The sequence below is a fragment of the Furipterus horrens genome, unplaced genomic scaffold (assembly GCF_987537825.1).
Source record: "Furipterus horrens unplaced genomic scaffold, mFurHor1.1.pri manual_scaffold_13, whole genome shotgun sequence".
NCBI lineage: Eukaryota > Metazoa > Chordata > Mammalia > Chiroptera > Furipteridae > Furipterus > Furipterus horrens.
In genome coordinates this window covers 14,197,042-14,218,816 of record NW_028327183.1, presented here as the reverse complement: position 1 = coordinate 14,218,816, position 21,775 = coordinate 14,197,042, and the positions used below count along the sequence as shown (strand labels likewise).

Below are 21,775 nucleotides of genomic sequence, written 5' to 3'. Positions count from 1 at the left end.
CTTTCTCTGCTGGCCATCTCTATTTGTGGACTCCCAGTTCTGTGACCCTGTGCGCATAGTGATCCTCAGGACTGCCACTGCAGGCCCCTGAAAGGGGACACTATTGGGAAGGTACGAGAGAGGAGGGAGGGAGGGCCAGAAGGCCTAACAGTCCTTCCCAGGATCTGTCTTCCGATCTCTATCCCAGAAGCTCTGGAGAAGGTGGTTGGGAGTTTCCATTTCCCTCACCAGATGCTCTTATTGCCACAACCCTGTCCCTAGAATGCCCAAACACATGGACACGGACACCTATCCATCCAAGGGATGTTTAATGTATCTTTAGTTCAAGGTATAAAACACAGAGCAGGTCCTAATCCCAGGAAAGTCACCTGCCACCCTATTAGCCCCCTTGCCACTGTAGCCAGGCACCATAGCCCCCAGAGCAGTGGAACAGTGGCCCTGGCTCCTTTCCTGTTTGGGAAATGTCAAGGTGGTAATGTGGGAGCCCAGAGGCGACCATCTCCCTTCCTCAGAAAACCCAGACCCAAGGATCTGAAAGGCCCAACCTTGAATGCAGAGCAGCAGATCCTCAGAGTGACCCTGGCTAAAAAGTAGCCTCAACCTGCAGCCTGGCCTGGCCCTGTGGCCTTGGTGCTGGAAAAGGAGGAACTATTGCCCCAATAACTGGCAGCAAACGGAAGGAGCTAAAGCATGAAGTGAAGACAGTCCCAGTCCCCTAAAAATTGGTTAAGGGTAGCTGATGCAACAGGGCAGCAAAGCCCGAGGTTGAGACCTGCTCCACCTCCCACGCCAAACCCTCTGAGGACCAGCCCCTTGAGGAATCTCATTGCAACTGTCCTGGAGCTGGCGCTAAGAAGGGGGTGGAGGGCAGGAAAGGCCAGTGTCAGCTGAGTAATGATGTCCTTGCTTTGGGGGTAGGAAACAGCTGCCTAAAGTGACCCCAGGAAGGCTGACAGGGAAGGGGCATCAGCTCTCCAAGTCTCTGGGCCTATACCCTGCGCTGGACTGGGTCTGAGCCAGGGTTAGACCCTTACAAAAAGGGGTAGTGGCAGGAGTTAGGAGCAGGGGTAGTGGTGAGAAGGGCCCCTGTGAGGACCAGCCCAGGAGACCCTTCTGACCTGCCCTATGGGAGCCCAGGTGCCACTTCAGTCAAGGCCCCTCTGACCCCACGTCAGGCTGAGTGGGCTCCTCTGCCTTTTTTGTGGGGAATACTTCCTACAGGGACTGAGGCCTCCTGCTCCCCACTGAGTCTCTGGGCTACAGCCGGCTACTTCTGTTGAGCTGGATGCACCAGTGGGAATTGGCAGTGCCTGGGCTAAGATGTGAGTGGTCCTCATGTTCCATGAGGGGCTGCAACTCCTGCTGCCGGGGGATGTCAGCACTGCTCTCACTGCGAGAGCGGCCAGCCTTGGCCAGGCTTGGAGGAAAGGCGAAGCTAGGGCGCAGATCCGAAGGCAGATCAAGAGGGGCCTGGGGCTCTTTAGCAGCTGGCAGGCAGGAAGGCAGATGGGTCATAGCTGGGGCCTGGGTGCAGGGCGGGGATGCCAGACTCTCCAAGGATGAGATGCTCTGGTTCCAGCCCATCTGCATGTCCACTGGCACAATCTTGGTGGTTTCTGAGGACACATAGACTGCCAGGTCCCCCTGCCCACTCTTCCAGGGTAGCTCCTTCTCTGCACAGGTTGGAGAGGGGGGAATGATACGTGGACTTGGACACACCTCAAGGCTCCCTGGAAACAGAGAGAATACACACACTCATTACCTACACAATAGAATTCTCAAATATAAGCACAAGTTCATAAATAAATTCACTCTGCAGTTGCCATATGACATCCATTTGTGTGATTATTTGATGAATGCCTTGCTGAAGGGAAGCCCCACAGCCAGTTTTGCTCTTCATTGTGTCCCCAGCACCTAGCACAGGGCTGAGCACATAGTAGCTGCTCAACAAATACCTGTTGAAAAATGAAAATAACTAAGTCAAGAGAAAGCAGGAGCCAGGCAGGGAAAAAGTCCCATCTGCAATCAGCCCTCACCCGACTTGCAGTCTCAGAAACCACATCCTGCCAAGCCCCATCTCAGGGTAAGTTGGCAGCGAGGGTGAAGAAGATCTCAAGGATCCAGCCAAAGGCTTTGCTGCTGGGAATCCTGGCTGAGCTCTCATCACAGCCCTTTGGTGGGACAGAGCCCAGGAGTGTGAGCTCATGCAAACCTAACAGTAGGCTAAAGCAATGCCAAAAATAGCATGCTAAAAAGTGGACATGAGCTGAGAATCCCAGAATGCTAGCAGCCAGGATGGAAGGCTCAGCCCCTGTATGACAAGAAGTCTGAGGTTCTGACAGAGGAAACCTGGGAAAGATAAGCCCACTGGTCAAGGTCAAGCATAATGCCTTGCATATAATAGGTGCTCAGTATGTGTCTGCTCATCAATAAAGTCCTGAGCAGTCCAATAAAGTAGATTGAGTACATTATAAAATGCATCGATGCTGTGATTGAAAGTAAAACTGCCTCTCTGGAAAGACCTGAAATACTAAATTTTAACCACAATGAAATCAAAACCACAAATTTTCAGTATTTACCTTTGGAGGATGCTAGGGAATTAACTCATGGTCTGAAAACTGATAAATAAAAGGGGAAAAAATCAAGCATTTATCTATTCTTTCCTGTATGAACTATGTCTCAGGGTAACTAAGTAATTGATGAGGAGAAGTTGGTAATGTAGACCAAAAAAAAAGAAATAGATGTAGAATATCACTATTGTGCAACCCCAAATGAAACATTGGATCTGGCCATGGTCACCGGCAGCTGCAAGACCATCTGATGAAAAGCTGACAAGGAACATAAAAATGGAGGGGTCTGGGTGACAGCATGTGAACCCAGTGGTCAGTGTAACTTCACAAAAAGACAACCAAATGGTATTCGCTTCCAGATGTGATGCAATAGGAAGTACAGTATTCCCTCACTTATCGCGGGTATTACATTCTAGACCCCTCCGTGATAGGTGAAAATCCGTGAAGTAGGAATCTTATATTTATTTTAGTATTTATATATATTTTAAGGCTTTATAAATCCTTCCCACACACTTATAAACCATTCCCAGTCCCTTATTAACCTTATAGCGAAAAATCTGTGATAAATAATTAAATATAATATTTTAAAAAATCCTGTGATACAGTGAGGCCATAAGTGAACCATGATATAGAGAGGGACTATGTACATCATTGCCACCTATAAAATATTTTTACTAAAAAAAACTAAAACCGAAATCTGATCTATACTTAGTTACCAGTTTAAAGGAAATATGAGATGAACTAAGAAAATGAGACAGTCTAGAGACACAGAGTTTGAGAACATATTGGAAGAAGGGGTCCAAGAGTGGCCAGGAAGCACTCATTGAATGGAACAATTCAGTTTTTTTAGACTTTGTCTTTTTGTAAAATATTTTTTTATTTTTAGAGAGAGAGGAGGGGAGAGAGAAAGAGAGGGAGATAAACATCAATGTGAGAGAGAAACATTGATCGTTTGCCTCTCATACATGCCCTGATCAGGGACCAAACTGCAACCCAGGCATGTGCACTAACTGGGGATCGAGCCAGCTATCTATTGCTTTGCGGGACAACACCCAACCAGCTGAGCCATACTGGTCAGGGCTAGACTTTTACCTAATAAAAATAAGTAAAGAAAATATAAGGGACAGTGAAACATATTAAATGACACTTTTGGGATGCAGTCAGCAAAATTCAGACAAGGAAATACTTACTGTAGAACAAATGACCAGATTATTTCAATAAATACATTACAAGGGGGGAAAAGTATGTGGTAGAGGTTTGGGGGGGAACCTATAAAAACTTGACATCTGCCCTGGCTGGTGTGGCTCAGTTGATTGAGTGCCAGCCTGTGAACAAAAGGGTCGCCAGTTTGATTCCCAGTCAGGGCACACGCCTGGGTTGCGGGCTGGGTCCCCAGTTGGGAGCCTGCAACAGACAACCACACATTTATGTTTCTCTCCCTCTCTTTCTCCCTCCCTTCCCCTCTCTATAAAAATATAAATAAAATCTTTAAAATAATTAAACTAACAACAACAAAAAAATACTAGACATCATGCCCTGGCCAAGCAGCTCTGTTGGGTTCGATCCCTGGTCAGGGCATATACAAGAATCAATCAATGAATGTATGAATAAGTGGAACAACAAATCAATGCCGACTTCTGTGGATTCTGTCTCCAGGATGCCTTATGTGCTGGCTTCCAGTGGTTTCCTTCCTTTCTCTCTAAAAATCAATAAATAAAATATCTTTTTAAAAAAAACTGGGCACCATTGACATGTTGGAACAGACACTTCTTTGTTGTGGGAGGCTGTCCTGTGCATCGTAGGATGTTTAGAAGCATCCCTGGCCTCTACCCATTCAATGCAAGTGCACCCTTCCAGTTGTCATAACCCAAAATGTCTCCAGACGCTGACAAATGTCACCTAAGAAGTAAAAATCTCTCCTCCACCACCCCCTCGAGAACTATTACTAAAGGTTAAAAGAGGCTTATGGACTAAGTGCAATATGTGAACCTTATCTGGATTTTTATTTGAAGAAAACTGTTATAAAAAAATATTAAGACAGGGAAATTTGAACACTGGATATTTGATGACCAAGATTTTAAATATGATAATGATATTGTGGTTATATTTTTAAAGAAGAATCTATATCTTTTGGAGCTACATGCTGAAATGTTTATTGATAAAGTGATACGATATTGGAGATTTGCTTCAAAAGAAAGCAGTGATGAGAAAAGCATAGTGATGGTAGAGATGAAATAAGACTGGTTAGAAGTAGGTAATTATTGAAGCTGGGTAACAGATCAATGGGAGTTCATTTTACCATTCTATCTAAGGTTTATTTTGAAATTTTCTAGACCAAAAAAATATTAAAAGACACCTGAAGGTGCTTGAGCCAACTAACAGTGATATTTATGAGGGAGTCAGTTCTCCACATATGGAAACATGTAAATAGTGTTTTCTAGCCACAATCATTCCATTTTGATTAATCCAGGACAGGCTGCCACCCTCAACAGGGATTCTACCTCAGGGTAGGTGTGCTGGGCATGGGTCCCAACAAAGCCAGGTGTTAGCTTGTCACCTCATGTTTCTCCCCAAACTGTAAAGGGAGGCAGCATGACAGTGAAAAAAAAAGGCTGTGGGTTTTGGAGTCAGATGGGTCAGGGTCAAATTCTGGCTCTGCTGTGGGGCTCTGGACAATTCCCAGTTTCCTTTGTTTCTCTGAGCTGTTTCCCCATCTTGGTTGTTGTGAAGGTTGAATCACATCATGTATGTTAGGTGTCTGATATAAAGGAGATGCTCAGCAAATGCTGCTTGGGGAGTAAATGAGTGAATGGGAAAAGAGAGCTGTCTGGAGTAGAGGCCATGCGTGAAAAGGGAAAAGCCAACTGCACAGCTCCAGCTTGCTCCAGAGGGTAGGGAGGCAGAGGGGAAGCCGTTACCTGAGGCCTTGCCCTCATGGAGAACTTCGTTGGTGGCCCGAGCCACAAAGATGATCCCCTCGTCATCCTCCTTCTCTGTGTCAGAACTGTCACTCTCCTCCTCCTCAGATTCCACAGTTAAGATCACAGCAGCTGGAGAGGGACAAGAGCTGAGTCGGGGTGGCCAGCCCGGGAGCTGCCACTTAGTACTGCACAAGCCAGCGCCCTGTCCACCCGGGCAGAGCGCACAGTTGGCAGGGGCGCCTGCTTTCTCCTCTGGCTGCTTCGGCACTGGCCTAGGGGGATGCGGGTTTGAGAGGAAGGGAAGTGGGACCACAGAAGCCAAGGGGGCAAGCAGGGCAAGCAGTGTCCTCAGAGGGAGCCCTGAGGGAAGTCACACTTTCCAGCCTCCCCGTCCTCTCCTCTCAGCCCCAGAGCCCATCAGCTGAGAACATGAGCACTTGGAGAGCTGGAAGGCCCATCGATGTTCAGCTCATCCTGGTTTTTCAGGTGGGACACTAGGCCCTAGGGTCCACCCATCCTTCAAGGCTCAGAGCAAACTCTCCCCTTCCCCATGACACCTTTACCACGCTCAGGGCCTCTAACCTGAAGTTAGCTATCAGACACCTCCTGTCACAAATAGTCTAATAACTGCTTTGAACACATCCCGCTTTGAAATCATGTGCCCATCCAGGCCCTGAGGGGAAGAGCCCCAGCTCATGGCACTGAATACAGGACCGAGAAGACCCTCCAGGACTCCGGTTGATGGTTCCCTGCCCCTCTCATCCTCAGCCCCCCTCCCCTTACTCCCTGCTTGCCTGTGTCCTGAAAGCCCAGGTCTTGAGGAGGTTTCCCATTTGAAGCTGCAGTGTTAGCCACACCATTCTTCTGAGGAGCAAGAGAAAACCATGAGCCTCTGACCCTGGCTCCAACCCCAGCCCTGTTGTCTTCCTGACACAGCAGGGGAGGGGACTGTGTCAATCCCAATGGCCCCTCCATCCCTTACCCTCCTCCCCCGGAAAGTGTTACAGAGTCTGAGTAACCAGTGCCCCAGCAAGGGCTCCTGATGGATCAGCCTGGGCTGAATTAGGGGCTTATGGAGTTGCTCCTCCAAGGAGTCTGCCATTCTCCTGCTCCTTCCACCTCTGATAGGAAGTTCTGCTGCCTCCCAGTGGGTGACTGCACGACCAAGAGGCTGACCTCCTTCTGTAGACCTCACCTGACCCTTCTGGGGCTCCAGGAAGATGCAAAAGGGCACCCAGACTGCTACAGCCACCAAGTTCCTGAGGAATATCCAACTAGGGGTCCCCCCGGGCTGGATTCCAACACTTGGGGGCTCAAAACTGCGTGCCGTCAGCCTCCAGCCCCAAGCAGAAGTCCCAAAGAAAGCACGTGCCTTTTTGCCACCAGCCTTACGGGGCCGCGGCTTGCTCTTGGTGAGGCAGATGTTGTGCTTGGTGGACTTGAAGGACTCCAGCCGCCGCTTCATGTTCTGCTGGAAGACCTCCTTGTCCTGCCGCTCCTGTGCGTCCTCCAAGATGAAGTGGCGGCTGCAGCTGGTTTTGTACTGGCAATGACAGCCCCACCCTGCCATGAGGCTGGGTGCCTTGGCCCCCCGCAGGAATCCCAGGCCACAGCCCCATGGTCACCATAGGCCCTGCCGGCCCAGTTTTTCAAGACCTAGCCGTGGCTTAAAAAAAAACAAAAATACAACAGGAATCCAGCCAGACACTCTGTATTCTCAGTTCACTGGAGAAAAGCTTCCCTTTACCCCAGAACCTATTCCACCAAACCTGGTTTCCCCTCTCCACTACTGCCGTTTTCAATTCTCTCTGATTTGAAGTGACGAGAGGCAGGGGGTTACTATGAAACCATGGGGGACATTTCTTTCTTTGCACCTCCAGTTATGAACCTGGTCCACTTGCCTGGCCCACGCACCCCCTTCTCGTCACACAGGATTCTCTCTCCAGTTGGAACCCCCCAGCTAGCCATTCTAACAACCACTGCGACACCTCAGGCTGCCCTTTGAACCCCCATAACTATCTCTCCTGACACCCTGAACCTGCTCAGTCCAACTACCACCGATGCCCAGTTCAGGACCAACCCCAGCATCTGCTCCTTCCAACTCTTCCTCATAAAGACCAAACCCACCACACACTCACCTAAACTGCCTCCATCTCTGCCCTTGGCTCTTGGCAGCCTTTTCATTATCTGGTGGCAATCCCCCAAGTGCTGCCAGCAGGTTCCAAATCATTGTCTTGCCTCACATTCCCAGTCTGTACTTTCCTATATCTCCTGTTTTCTGCTTTTCTGAACCAGTTCTAAGAGCTCCCTGCAAGTCTCCCATCTGCCCTCCTCTACAGACTCACCCAGAGGTGCCCCTCTCTCGGGGAGGTGAAGGGAAGGGTCCAGCTCCTTCTCAGAGCTCCTCACCCCTCAACACAGCCTCCCCTTTGCTCAGCTCACTCCTTCCTGCCCCCCTCAGTTCCCTGCTCCTATTTCTTCAACCCCTCCCTCACCATTGCCTCCTTACCTCCTTGAAGAAAACCTTTCCGTCAACTCCACTGTCTCCCCTTTGCTGCCAAAGTTTTGGGCTTTGATTCTGACACTTTCCCTCATACCCATTACTTCCTTAAATACCAGCAATACAGCTCCGGGGTCTGCAGCTCCCCAGCACTGCCTTCTTCCTGGTCACCGGTGCCACAACCCCTGGTTAAGCATTGCACCGAAACTCTGTGCAGCATCCAGTCACACTTCTGTCCCAGGTATCCAGGACACCATCCGCTACTGCTCCTCCAAGGGTTCCTTCTCTTCTCCTTTGCCGGCTCCCCTTTTTTGCCTCCCATGTGCATTCCTCAGTGTTGTCCTTGACCCTCTTTGCTCCCCTCTAAATGCTCTCCCCAGCAAACATACCCATCTCCCAGCCTCAGCTAGCCCAGCGATAGAGAACTGTGGTTCCCAAACACCAGCCATCACACCGGCTGCATTTGAATCACCTGGGGCACTTATGAAACACAGATTCATTGTCCCATTTCATCCTATAGAATAAAAGTCTCTTTCCTTAAAAAACTAAAAATGGGACTGCCTTTTGACCCAGTGATTCCAATGCTGGGTATATACCCTAAAAATTCCAAGTCACCAATTCAAAAGAACCTATGCACCCCTATGTTCATAGCAGCACTATTTACAATAGCCAGGTGCTGGAAACAACCTAAATGCCCATCAGTGGATGAGTGGATCAAAAAGCTGTGGTACATTTGCACAATGGAATACAGCGCAGCAGAAAGAAAGAAGGAACTCCTACCTTTTGCAACAGCATGGATGGGACTGGAGAGTTTTATGCTAAGTGAAGTAAGCCAGTCGGTGAAAAGACAAATACCATATGATCTCACCTATAAGAGGAATCTAATGAGCAAAATAAACTAATGAACAAAACAGGCATGGAAACAGAGAACAGACTGAAAGTGCCCAGAGGGGAGGGGAGAGAAGGATAATGGTGGAAAGAAGGGGAAGGGACTAGACAAAGAACACGTATGAATGACCCACAGACATGGACAACAGTGTGGGAATTAACTGTGGGGAGGGGGAGGGGGAGGGGCAGAGGAGGGCCAAGGGGGGGAATTCTAGTACAGTAGTACTTAGAATAATAATTTTAAAATGATTTAAAACATAAATAAATTAATTAACTTAAATAAAAATCTCCAGAAGGTGAAGCCAGAAATATGTATTATAGCAAGCTCCCCAGGGGATTCTGATGTAGCCCGGTGAGGAAACCTCTGATAAAGATGCTTCCAAAAATAATAATAATAATAAAATAAAGTAGGAAAATAAAAAATAAATTATATTATTGGTAAAGTATAAAAAATAAAAACTAAAAAAATAAAGATGCTTTCAAATCTAACTCTAGCCCTTCTCTCTCTCTCTCTTGAACTATAACCTTATATTTTTAAGTGCACACTCAATACTTCTGCCTCTCTCTGGAGATAGTTCTGTGAAGATCATGAGGAATTGTGTGTTGTGTTATGGTATAACTAAGTGGGTTCAGAACTGGTTGAGTCACCATACCCCAGGTATGCTTGCTCCATGTCAGTCTGGAGGAAAGTCGTTGGTAGCCACAGGGCTCTGTCCTCAGCTCTATCCTGTTCAACATTTTTATGCTGACTTGGATGAATACAGAGTTAACAGGCTTAGCGAATTTTCATATGATGTGACTCTGAGCAGATAATTGGTGGCAGACATGGGATCCAAATGATGGAATGATGAGCTAAATCAAATAAGATGACATTTAACAGGGATAAATACAATCTTAATCCAGTTTTTTTTTAATTGACTCTACAAGAATGGGTTGGACTGAACCCACTGACCAACCTTACATACACATATCCACAGACAACCCATCATTATGTACATCCTGATGTGACACAGTAAGAAACACATGGATGGCGTACTTATTTAATGTTCCTGAGTCTGACAAAGCCTCTAGATTTACCTACCAGGCAACATAGAGGAGGGAGGAACATGTTAAACACCACCACTGGAATATGATCAGCAAAATCTATAGAATGGAAAATTCTCTGAGACTAAGTATTTAGTTTTTTTCAATAAGTAACAAGGGGATAAAAGGAAAGAGAAGGAAATACAGATTTTTTAAAATAAAGAGACATAGTTATCAAATGCAAAATGAACCCTGATTTAAATAGAACCATTAGGGAAAACATATTTATGAACACTGGATATTTGATGTGAGAAGGACTTATTGTTAACTGTTATAAGTGATAATGGTACTGTGTTACGGTTTTTTTTTTAAGAATTCTTGCCACCTAGAGATATATACTGAAATATTTAGAGATGATATATGATGTCTGGAGTTTGCCTTACAATAATAAAGTGTGGGTGGAGTGTGGTGAAGATCCAGAATATAATAAGATTAAATTCTGCATTTATAATTATTGGAGCTGGGTGATGGATAAATGAGTAATTTTATTCTCTCTAGTTTTGTGAATGAGTGAAATTTTCCACTAGAAAAATGTAAACAAAACAAAAACCCCGCAGACTGGATGTGATAGGGTTTTAACACCCATTAACTGAAGAAGATACTGGGGGTTTCCCAGGTTGTAAGGACAATATGGGGCCTCAGGGTGGTGAGCCAAAGCTGGAGGGATTCTGGGCTGCAAGAAGGGAAGGCCAAGTTCTAGAACTAGAAAGGTAAGAGAGGCCCTGTGTCCTGCCCTGGCTAACGACAGCTAGGACTGCACCTTCCGTTGTGGCCCTTGTTTCTTATGATCGGAGAAGACACATCAGAGAGAAGAAATGCTGGCCTGTGTGGAAGGGAACTGCCTTGAAACCTTTAAAAATATATTCTGCAGAGCTGCAGAGAGTTAAATCGGGGCCAGTGGGAGCGAGTTAAAGGAAGCCAAGTCTGTCTCAACAGTAGAAACAGCCTTGACTGTTAAAACTACCAGGAATGCCAACAGCTTCAAGGTAATGGCTTGCTGCCCCCTTGTGGGTCTGCAATAGGTTCCCTCCTGGATGGCACGGGCCTTTCCAGCCCCAAAACTTCGCAAACGACCTACATTGGACTAACTCACATTACCCAAAGTAGATGTCAGCCTTCCCCGTGCTAAGCTGGTCCCGCAGGTTTTTTCAGTACTCCTGCCTCTCTGTGACCCCATCAAGCCCTCCGTGTTCTATCTCCTTCTCTCCCCTCCAGGGCCAGTCACCCAGTCCGATGCTCCTCTCCCTTCCCAGCACCCGGCTCTAACCCAGCGTTGCACTCCAGCTTCCTAACTGGCTCACACAGCCTTTCAACTCACTGACTCCAATCTGATCTGCATTCTGCTACCAGAGAAGACATCTTTAAACAGTGCTTGTATCAGACCAACACTCAAAAAAGAAAAGCTAAAACTTATTACTGACAAGAGGAAGCCCCCACTCTTCACTGGGCATCTATAGCTCTTCACAAGCTGGTGCCAACCTCTTGAGCCTGTGATCATGGCCTCCCCAGACCACCCTCGTCCCCAGAACTCTTAAGCCCTGGCTGCTCTCACCCTGCGACGTGGCTTGTAGAGGCCTCCACAGAGCAGATGGTGCATCACCGCATCCTCACGGTCCCGGCCACTACGTACTGTGTCAATCACCTGCAGGTCCAGACACGCTCCACTGCCACTCTCCCTCCTGCAAGAGGCAGGGAACACATGTGTTGGAGAAGGGCCAGGAGGCATGGGCCAGGGGAAGGGCAGAAGCAAAGGCGCTCACAAGCTTTCCCAGAAGTGATTCAGATCAAGGGCCCAATGGAGAGGAGCTTGAGGAAGGGGAGGCAGACTCAGGGACTTACAGCAGGTTAGTGACAGAGGTCTCTGCCACAGAATTTCGGCTGGGCATAGAGGGCAGAGTGAGCCCTGTGGAGGATAAGACATGGCCTCCCTGGAGGGGCCAAGACAAAGGTCAGATGGCAATCTGATTGAGGTAGCCCAAAGAGTCAGAGGACAATAAAAACAAAACAAAACAATAGTTAACACTTTTCTGCTCCTTAGACATTCAAGGTACTGTGCTAAAAAGTATAACAGTAGTTAACACGTTGTGTTCTTATGATGTTCAAGGTATAATTTTACCTACTGAATCCACAAAACCCTGTGATACAGGCACTCTTATTTCCACTTTCTTACAGCTGAAGAAACTGAGGCTCAGAGAGTATAAGTGACTTATCCAAGGTCACAAGCCTATGATAAGAACTGAACCACATCTGTTGACTCCAGAGCCCAGCTGTTTCCCACCTTTCTCTGCTGCCTGCCAGACTCTGAATATCAGCATCAGACCAGGGTGGTTCCTGCAGCTGCCACTTCACAAGACCATTGAGTCTGCTAGGAATTCCTGACTTCCTGCTCAGGGCCTGTATGCTGTCAGTCACCCCTTCCTGCCACGCCCTGCTGGCCACCTGCTCACCCACCAATGGCTGCTGACCTACCTGGTCCACGAAGCTGATGGCATCCCGGATGTTGAGTCTGTAGTACACATCCCAGATCTGGTCCCGGATGCGGTAGGCTGACCGCCGCATCAGCAGCTGACTCAGGTACTTCTTGTCAAACTGCTCCCACCTACAGGGGATGCCAGGCCCGGCACTGAGTGCCATTCCCATGGCCCAACCGGCTGGCCCTTCCTCAGATAGGGCAGGGACGCCACCAGCACTGGCCTGGCCCTCTTGGTATTGGCCTCAATCAGGGAAAAATCTCAAAGCTACTCCCTGCCCTTATGGAATTTATAGCGTTATGGGAAAGCCTGCCATTAATTGAACTTATTATAAATAACTGTAAAATTGCAACCATGACAAGAACTACAGAGCATAACTATAGACTGTTGATATGGATTTATCCTAGGCAGGTGGGACAGGGACAGCCCCCCTAAGGACCCGATGGCTGTGGTGAGATGTGAAGGACGTATGGAGGTTAAGTAGGTGAAAGGGAGGTGAGGGAGTATTTTAGTGGAGAAATGAGCAAAAGTCTCAGTGGCCAGGGTGGGAGGAGCATGGTGGATCCTGAGGTTCTAAACCAGGGTCCATGTAATTAACAGGCAGATGGTCAAAGACAGAGCAGAGGACAATGAGGTTGGAGTCTGGCAAGTAGCAGACCATGCAGGGCCAGGCAGGCCTCATTGGGGAGCCTTGTCTTATCCTGAGAGTGCTGGGACACCACTGAAGGGTTTCAGGCAGAGGTCACCAAGTCTGAGCCTCGCTGTGTCCCTTCTCAGGAATGGACACATCCCCCATGCTGCCCTGGCTGGTGGGGCTGCTGCTGCTGCTGAAGGAGCCTCGGGGCAGCTCCCTCACCTGTCCCTCCAGTAGTGATAGCCATGGTGCCCCACAACGTCCTCCACTGCAGCCAGAATGTGGTCAAAAGTCTAGAAGGGGGGTGGGTAGGGGGACTGGATCAGGACTCTGCTCAAAATAAGAAAAGGGGGAGAGGGACAGGTGAAGGGATGGGGTTCTGGTACCCACGTGCTCATGCAGCTCCTGGTTCAGGGTGGGTTTGTGATGTTCACTCCTCTTCACCTTCAGCCACTTGACCAGTGGCTTGATGGTCAGGCCCTACAGACAGGCAGCACGTGAGCCCTGCCCTATCCAGTTCCCTGTTGCATTTATCTCCCCATAATTAGGCTTCAGCTTCTGTACCCCAACCTCAATGCATTCAAGGTCTGGGAAATCAGGCCCCTGTACCCGCAACAGGAAGAGGAACCTGTATCCCAAAGACTCCAAGCCTCCCCCAGGACCTGCCAGACCCTCTCCCCACCCATTCTTGTGGTCTCTCCCACCTGCACAATGACTGTAAAGAAGACCACCACAATAGTAGTGGCCACAAAGTAGTCCTTGGCAGGGACCTTGTTCTTGTCCAGTAGGATGACGAGAGCAAAGGCCACAGCCCCCCGCAGGCCCCCATAGGACATCACCACCTGGTCAATCTTGTCCAGAGGGACCAGCCGGAACTGATTCAGCACCCACGTCTGCAGGACCACACCTACGGCAGGAGGGAGGCCAGTGGGAGCAGGGGGTTGGGAGTGGAAGGCACTCGGAGTGGATGGCACCAAGTGTCTAGGCTAAGGTCTGACGGGGTTGGGAGGGGAGAACAACAAGGGGTGGCTTAAGAATTGACAAGAATGTGGACTCAGACTGGGAGATGAGCTGGGGCATGAGCAGGAAGGAGAGTAGGAGAGCAGAGGGTGCCAGCAATACCGAGGGCTCGGAAGAACAGGATGAAGAAGAGGGTGCCCAGCACCAGCCCAGAGTCCCAGGCCCACTTAGAAGAGTCCACAGCTGAGATGCCAAGCAGCATGAAGATGACGGTCTCGGCGCAGCTGGCTAGAGTCTTCATTGTGTATTTGACAGTTGTGCGTGACTTATGGGAGATGTTGGCCTCCACATACTTCTTACAGCCCAGGCCACACATAGTCACCCTGGGAGAGGAATGGAGAGACAGGGCAAGTGAGGAGGGGTCGCAGGAGGCACAGCCTCTGGGGTTTAAGCATGCTGCAGGAGAGGGTGCTGCCCATCCCAGGATGTCAGAGTCTCAGAGCTGAGCCCAGCAGGCATGGAGATTGTCCAAGAATAGCTAGTGGTGGTCCTGGGATAAGGGTCCATATCTCCAGGCCTCCCACTCAGTGCCTGCTGGAGGGAAGGTGGGAGAAACATGCTCTGAATAGCACATTCTCTGAGGCACCTTTTGAAGTGCTGGGGCTACCACAACCAGTGGCAGGCTTTGAAGCCAATTCCAGCTCAGCCCACACCCCACAGAGCACTTCAGGGAGAGGAAGATTGAGTTCTGGAAAGTTCTAGAGGCAGATCCTAGAACATTACCTGAGGTTTATTGTCTCCTACAGGGAATCTGAGGCTCCCACTACCACAAGGGCTCAGGGAAACCCATGGACTCCTCAGGGCCCTGCTTCTGTTCATAGTGTCCCCTCCCAGCTGCCTGCCTGCGAGTTCCCCAGGACTCACGCAAGAATGGCAGAAAGCGAGGCCATTTCAGCAGTGAGGTAGGCTGCGTAGGCGAGGAGGAAGACCAGCAGCGGCTCGATGATGCGGACCCGCTTGGTGAAGCGTGTGGTCAGGGCCAGGAGGAAGGCAAAGACTAAGCCCACGGCTGCCCCGCCCAGACTGACCACAAACAGGGAGGCTGGGGGAGGAGTGGGTTGTCAGCACGACCCCTGGCTGGACCCTACCCAGGCTGAGAAGACTTCTGCCTGGCAGGCAGTGGAGGATGAGGCCTGCTGCACTCCCCTGGGATCAGGATCCCTGAGCCAGGATCCCAGGAAAGCCCCTCCTTCTTAGAGTCTCAGGGCCCCGTTTCTCCATAGAGGAGGGAAGGGAAGGAGGCAACCTGAACAGCCTCTGCTTTTCTGATGCACTGGGGACAGGGACTCAGCGACCCAGGGGAGGCAGACCTGCAGTGCCAGCTGAAAGGGGGGAGATACTGACCGACTCCCTTCAGGTAGTCAGTGGCCTGCACGTTGGCAGAGCCCATCTCCACAAAGGAGTTGCAGACCTTGTACAGCACCTGAATGAAAAGAGGAGAGTCGGGAACGAGGGGAAGGTGGCAGCTGGGACTGCTGGGAGAAGGTGAATGCAGAGACTTCATTTCTTCCCCAGGGGCCCCAGGGGTGTGGGGAGAGGGTCTGAGCCTATTCACATGCCCAGCTTATCAGAGCGGGAGAGCCTGGGATCAGGAATGGCAGCCAGCGGAGCAGTCTTACCACAGTGACTGCATCATTAAGCAGGGACTCGCCAAAGACGATGATGAAGAGAGTCTCGTTGACGTGCACCTCCTCAAAGACAGCCAGTACAGCCACGGGGTCCACTGCTGAGATGAGACTCCCGAACAGCAGGAAGTCCAGCAAGCCAGCCTGTACTCTGGGGGCTTTCATGACACAGAAGGGGGACAGTAAGTGGTGAGGTACTGAGTCTCCTACCACCTTCCCTGTGACAAGCCCAGGCTCCACCCCACTGTTAAAACGAGGACGCCCAGAGAAGACCTGGGACGGTGAAGAGAGCATCAGCCAGCCAGTCGAAAGACTTGAGCCTAAGGCCTGCCTTTGCCAATTACCAGCTCTGTGATTTGGCACTGTCATTGTCACATGACTTCTCTTGTGCCTCCTCATGTGCCTACCTCACAAGATTGCTGCAAAAAGCAACCTAGGAGATGGCTAAGAAAGCTCTATGTAACCTGAAAAGCTAAAGAGGCACTGACAATAAACACTGCAGCAGCAGTAATGCTAACCACCAGCAGGTGGAAACTGGCTGCTGCTGGGCTTGATTAGGGAGGAGAACAAAAGAGCGTGTTTCTCCCATACCTGTGGTTCTCACAATTCTCAGCAGGAGGGGGAGAGGCTCTCCAACTATGAGGGCTGGATATAGTATAAAAAGCAGCACAGGTGGGACTTGAACAGGTCATACCCCTGTGAGCCTCAGTTTCCTCGTGTATATATTGGAAATAACAGTATCTTCCTCATGAAGTTCTTCATTTAGCCAGTACCTAATACATAGAAAGTACCCTATTATTAGGATTACTATTAATATCATGGTCTCATGTCCTCACTTCCCTTCTGCTCCAGCAGTTCACTGACCCATTAGGAAAACCAGGTTGGAGTCCTCAAATGAAAACTGCAAACCTCCCCTTGAACCTTGGAGGAAGTCTGAATTACCAACATTCAGGATTGAATGAATTGGGGGGTGGCAGGCAGGAAATGAGGAAGAACGGAGCAGGTCATGGCAGCCTGAAGCAAAGAGCCTCAGTAAAATGGACCTCTCCTTCTAACCGTGGACCTGATATCAAATACACTTAAGGACCTCTATTTCTTCATGCATTACATGGAACAAATTATAACTCAACAGGGTTGCTATGATGAGTCAATGGGATAAGTAGAGAGAACACCCAGTGTAGTATTTTGCATTTTGTGGATGTATAATATGTATTCATTAAAAATAATCATATGAGCCAGGATAGTAGGCCCTCACAGGAATGCTGAGCCATGCCTCAGGGGAGCAGGGCTGGCAAGTGCCAGTGTGGTAACAAAGGCAGGAGGCAGCAGAGTGGTAACACAGGCTTCCCAGCCTTGGCAGCCCACACACAGCTGGGAGTCAGGTCCCGATCATCTGCCATACTGTAGAAGCCCAGACTCAACAGCCAAAGACCTAACTGAAGGCTGAAGGCCCATCTGGAGCCCTGCCTTGCACTCCAGCTGGAAAGGACCCAAGATGAAGCTCTCAGGGCATGGCCCTCACAACATGGGATCTCTAAAGCCAGAGGAGAAAAGAGTTGAGTGATAAGTCTGGCAAAGCCTCCCTCTGCTAGCTCAGGTCTTAGGGTCACTCACCCACCAGTCCAGCCTGCTGCAGGCCCCAGAGGGCAGCACCTGTCGTGAAGGTATTCCAGAGTGTGCCCACCACAGCATAGGTGAGGATGGCACCCAAGTTGTCAAAGAACAGCCGGCTAGGCATGAAATAGCCTGAGTCAAGCACAATAGGAGGCAGCAGGAAGAGGAAGAAGGTGCCTGGCTCCAGCTGGTACTCAGCTTTCTTGGCCACAGCCAAGACAATGCCTCCAAGCACGAGTCCCAGTAAAATCAGCAGGCAGCTCTCAGGGACCAGAGATGTCACCTTCCGAGACAAGTGAAACACTGCAATGCAAGAAGAGGGCCAGAGGTTTCAGCTTATGGAAGACGCACATGCACACACCCGCATGCACACCCACACTGGCCTATAATCTCCCAGTCTTAGAATGTTATCCAAGGTCAGGCCCCCTGACTCTGGAACCAAGGAAGAAGAAAAGAAATTCAGGACTCCTAGAATCTCCAACCTTCTAGGATTGCAAACTTGTCTATTTCTTGGTGCTTCTATCATGATAACCTAGACCATTGATTGCTAGCTTTTTCCATTTCCTGAAACACCCCATCCTCTCTACTGTATATTCAGGGGACCTCACCTTTCTCTGATTTTCCTTACCCATAGGCATTATTTGAACCTCAGCAGTTGCTACAGATTATACTGTTATATATAACATAACCGTAAAATTCAGGGCCTCTAGAGCCAGGCTGCCTGGGTTCAAACCCTGCCTCTTCTACTTACTAGTTCTGTGACTTTGGAGCAAATAACTTCACCTCTCTGACTTTCAGTTTTCTCAAGAGTAAAATGGGAATAAAAACAGTAATGATCTTACAGAACTGTTGTGAGGTTTAAATAAGACAATCTACTCAAAAGCACTTAGCCCAGTGCTTTATAGTAAGCACTCAATAAATGTTACTTATTATTAAATTACTCTGTCCTGTCTCCCTAACTAGACCATAATGTATAGTATACCTCCTGGGAGCACTATGCTAGCCCGATGTGCTTTTCATTATATAGGCTCACCAAAGACTCAGTAGTTTAAAAAGTATTGTATTTAGCAGCCAGAAGATCTCCAATTTTTCTGTCTCTATCACTTTCTAATTATGTGATCTCAGGCTTATTATTTAATTTACCTGAACTTCAATTTCTTTTCTGTAATATGGGAAAAATACCCATTACACAGGGTGAGGATAAAATGATATAGTGTGAATGTGCCTAGTAAGGTGTCAGGCAAATAGCTGGTTCTCAACACATGTTAATTAAATGTGACTCTGGGGCAAAAATAATAGCAGATCTGTCCCTAGGAAAAGAGGAGGTGGTATGAAATGGGTTTCTAGCATTATTGCCACTTCAACCTTTGCCCCCTAAAATAAGCTATTTTGGCTTTCTCTTGGTCCCTGAGGCCATACAATCCCTGGGGTGGTGGGTAGTGAGGTAGGCTTCTATGTTAGCCTGTGTGAGACCCAATGCGAAGACAGTGCCCTTTGGAAGCTATACCCAAAGGGCCTAGGACAGTGCCTGGAACATGGTGGAATCCACATAAAGATGTGTTGAATAAAAGGGAGAAAATTCTCCTACCAATAAAGCTGGAGGAAGATATCCCAGAACATTCTACCTCTCTTTATCCTCCTCTCTTTTTTTCACTGATGTGGAGGAGGCTCTCTTCTCCTACCTTCAGGGGAGGTGTCATCCAAGACAGGGAAAGCACTATGGTTTATGGGGGAAACTATAGTCATTGCTACAAACCTAAATAATACAGGAACTCTTCTGCAACACACAAACTTCTCACCAAACCCAATTCTTAGCTCCCTAAATCTGAGGCTCCTCTCACCTTGCTCTCATTGCTGCCAGGCCCTAAGCTAAATTCAGTCATAGATCTCCCACACACTACCTTTGGTCCCCCTCTCCTCTCCTTCAGGAACCCTATTCCATCCTCATCTCCAGAGCATTCATCAACCCCAGCAATCCAAAACCTATCACCAAAGCCTGTCCTCTGGCAGAACTAGGCTCCCTAAAGGCATTTAAAGCCCCATTTTTTCCCATTAGTAATAGGCTGCCACAGCAGAGTGGAGTGTTCTTCAGTTCCTGCGCGGGCCCCTCCTCCCAGCAGTGTCCCTGGGGAAAGTGGGGTGGGGGGGTTTCTAGGCTGTGTGATTCCTGCATAAAGACTGTTTTGGTGAGATTGGAGTACAGGCTGTGCCAGCATAGATGGGGAGTGAATAGCAACGCTCAGCTATAATTAGTCACCCCCACAGCAGAGCCTGCACAATAGAGAAAAGGAGGAGGGTCTCTAGTGGGAGGAAGGACCACTGGTTGCTCAGAAGTAGGGAGGAGGGGGCAGAGGCAAGGAAAAGCAGCCCTATTCAAGGAAAAGATTCTGAAGCACAACCATCAATGTTGTGCGGACTAAAGGAGGCCAGATGTATGCAAGCATCTAGTGTTGGTGGCACATAAGAGGGCCCCAATAAATGAATTTCTTATACCCTCAAGTGGGAAGGCTGCAGACCTGAACTTGAAGGGCTGGGGTGGAGTTCCACAAGCTAGGCACAAGAATGGGGCATCTTTAGGGAACTAGACGGAAAGTGATCATTTAGTATCCCAAAAGAGTGAACACTTAGGCCTGATCTCCAGGGAAGACTTCCTCGGGACTAGGGTGCCCGAGTTTACCGGAGAACACCATCCCCTTAAGGTCCCCACATGGCCTCACCGCTGACAGAGGTTTCTGGGAGACTGGGGATTGGTGGAGAAGTGGGACAGAAGGGCTTACTGCAAGGGGGAGGGGAGCAGAGAGGGCAAAGGAGTCTAGGGATGGGGGCGTAGAGAGCTGGGGTAACCCTTGAGAAGGCAAATCCTCAGAGCTCCCAAGGGAGGAGAAGGGGTGGAGGGAGATCCACCAGAGGCAATGCAGGAACTCTGGGAGAGCCCGGATTGTGGAATCGCAACCCAGGTCCTGGCACTGTGCAAGAAGCCGGCCCTGCTGTGGGGACTCGGGGTAGGGGGCAGGTCCGCTGCCGGCCGCCGGCCTGGCGCTCGCGCACACGCACTCACCGATTTTGGCCAGGCTGGCCACCAGGATCCACAAGGCTACCAGGTAGGGGGCCTCCACCTCGTGCCACTGCCAGCGGAAGAGCGCCAACCCAGGGGGATGCTCGCCCGGAGATCCGGGCTCTTGGGTGGGCTCTTCGATCACCGCCGCCCTGGCCAGGGGCAGCCCTAGCAACGGCAGCGCGGCGCGCATCATCCTGCCGCCTGCCGAGTCGCCCTCCCGGCACCGCACAGCCGCCGGCCCCGCGTCGCCTTTGCCCGCCTACCGGCCACCCCCGCGTCACAGGCACGTGGGGCGTGCTCCCCCCAATCCCGGCTCTGATACCCCCAAGCCAGGTCCGGACTCCGAGACCCTGCCCTGGGTGTCCGCACGCTGGCCCCTGGCTCCTCCCGTCTAAACCAGTCTTAGCTTTGGAAATACCCCAGTGCAGCCCTCCCCCAAGACCCGCGACCTATTCCTTTCAGTACGCTTCCCCAAACCTGCCCCAAATCTCCCCCGACCCGAATTCGAGCTGTGAGAGGCCACAGCCCTCGCAAGTCACCGGCGCGTCCCACCCGCGGGAAGTGGAAGCCCGCCGCGGGAAGGGCAGGCGTCTCCAGAGGGCGGGATCCAGACAAAAGGGGCGCGTCTCCAAGGTGAGTGCCACCCAGCGGAGAGCAGCTCTGGTCCCGGGTTCCCAGGCTGCAGCCCCCGCGTGCAGCCCACAGGAGGCAGCGCACCGCCGCCTTCCGTACCGCGCTGCCAAGAGCCTGGGACCCCCTTTCAGGCCCCAGCCCAGACCACAGCTGCGCACGCGCACTGGGCGCTCCCCAGAAAGCCGTGATGGACTGCGCTGTCCCCAAGGTCCCCTGAAACCCCAAGGCCCGGACTGGTCCAGCTCATTCCAGGCTGAGAAGGAACCGGGGGTCACCATTCCTCTTCATTTTCCTCAAACTACAGGGAACACTTCTCACCTTTTCCATGAAACTGAAGAGAACGCATCTTGTTTCACTGAACTGTGGAAAACACAGACTATAGATTCCTTTCAAACTAAGAGGAATCCACCCAACTTTTTTGGGGGGGGAGCATTAGGTTTATCTCGCCCCAAATTGAGAACAGTCTGCACGTGTCATTCAAGCTGAGGGGTCCCCATCCCACTTTTTCCCCCAAACTGAGGAAAACATGTACCACCTCCCCCCTCAAACTGCGTCATCTCATCCTTTTCCCAGAATTGAGGAGCACCTCTCCCTCTTCTTCCCCCAACTAAAGGAAAATGATCCGTCCTCTCCTTCGAACTGAATAGAATCTATTTTCACTTCTTGCTCCAAACTGAAAAGGATCCATCTCCCTGCTTTCCCCAAATGAGAGGATCCCACCCACTTCATCCTTCAAAATACATGACTCAGGACCATCT

At 49.9% G+C, this 21,775-nt stretch overlaps 1 protein-coding gene across 1 annotated transcript; it reads right to left on the bottom strand.

The window, feature by feature from the left end:
* Positions 1 to 291: 291 nt before the first annotated feature.
* SLC9A5 (solute carrier family 9 member A5) lies at positions 292 to 21,071 on the bottom strand. Its single transcript, XM_090259623.1, has 16 exons — positions 20,385 to 21,071; positions 17,327 to 17,629; positions 15,707 to 15,870; positions 15,432 to 15,510; positions 14,952 to 15,129; positions 14,190 to 14,410; positions 13,772 to 13,974; positions 13,458 to 13,547; positions 13,290 to 13,360; positions 12,432 to 12,561; positions 11,802 to 11,890; positions 11,515 to 11,641; positions 6,864 to 7,034; positions 6,286 to 6,355; positions 5,489 to 5,620; positions 292 to 1,730 (listed from the first exon to the last, which is right to left on the bottom strand). Exons 1-16 carry the CDS (start codon positions 20,575 to 20,577, stop codon positions 1,258 to 1,260), a joined length of 2,694 nt encoding a protein of 897 aa, XP_090115749.1. The 5' UTR covers positions 20,578 to 21,071; the 3' UTR covers positions 292 to 1,257.
* Between the last annotated feature and the right edge of the window lie 704 nt (positions 21,072 to 21,775).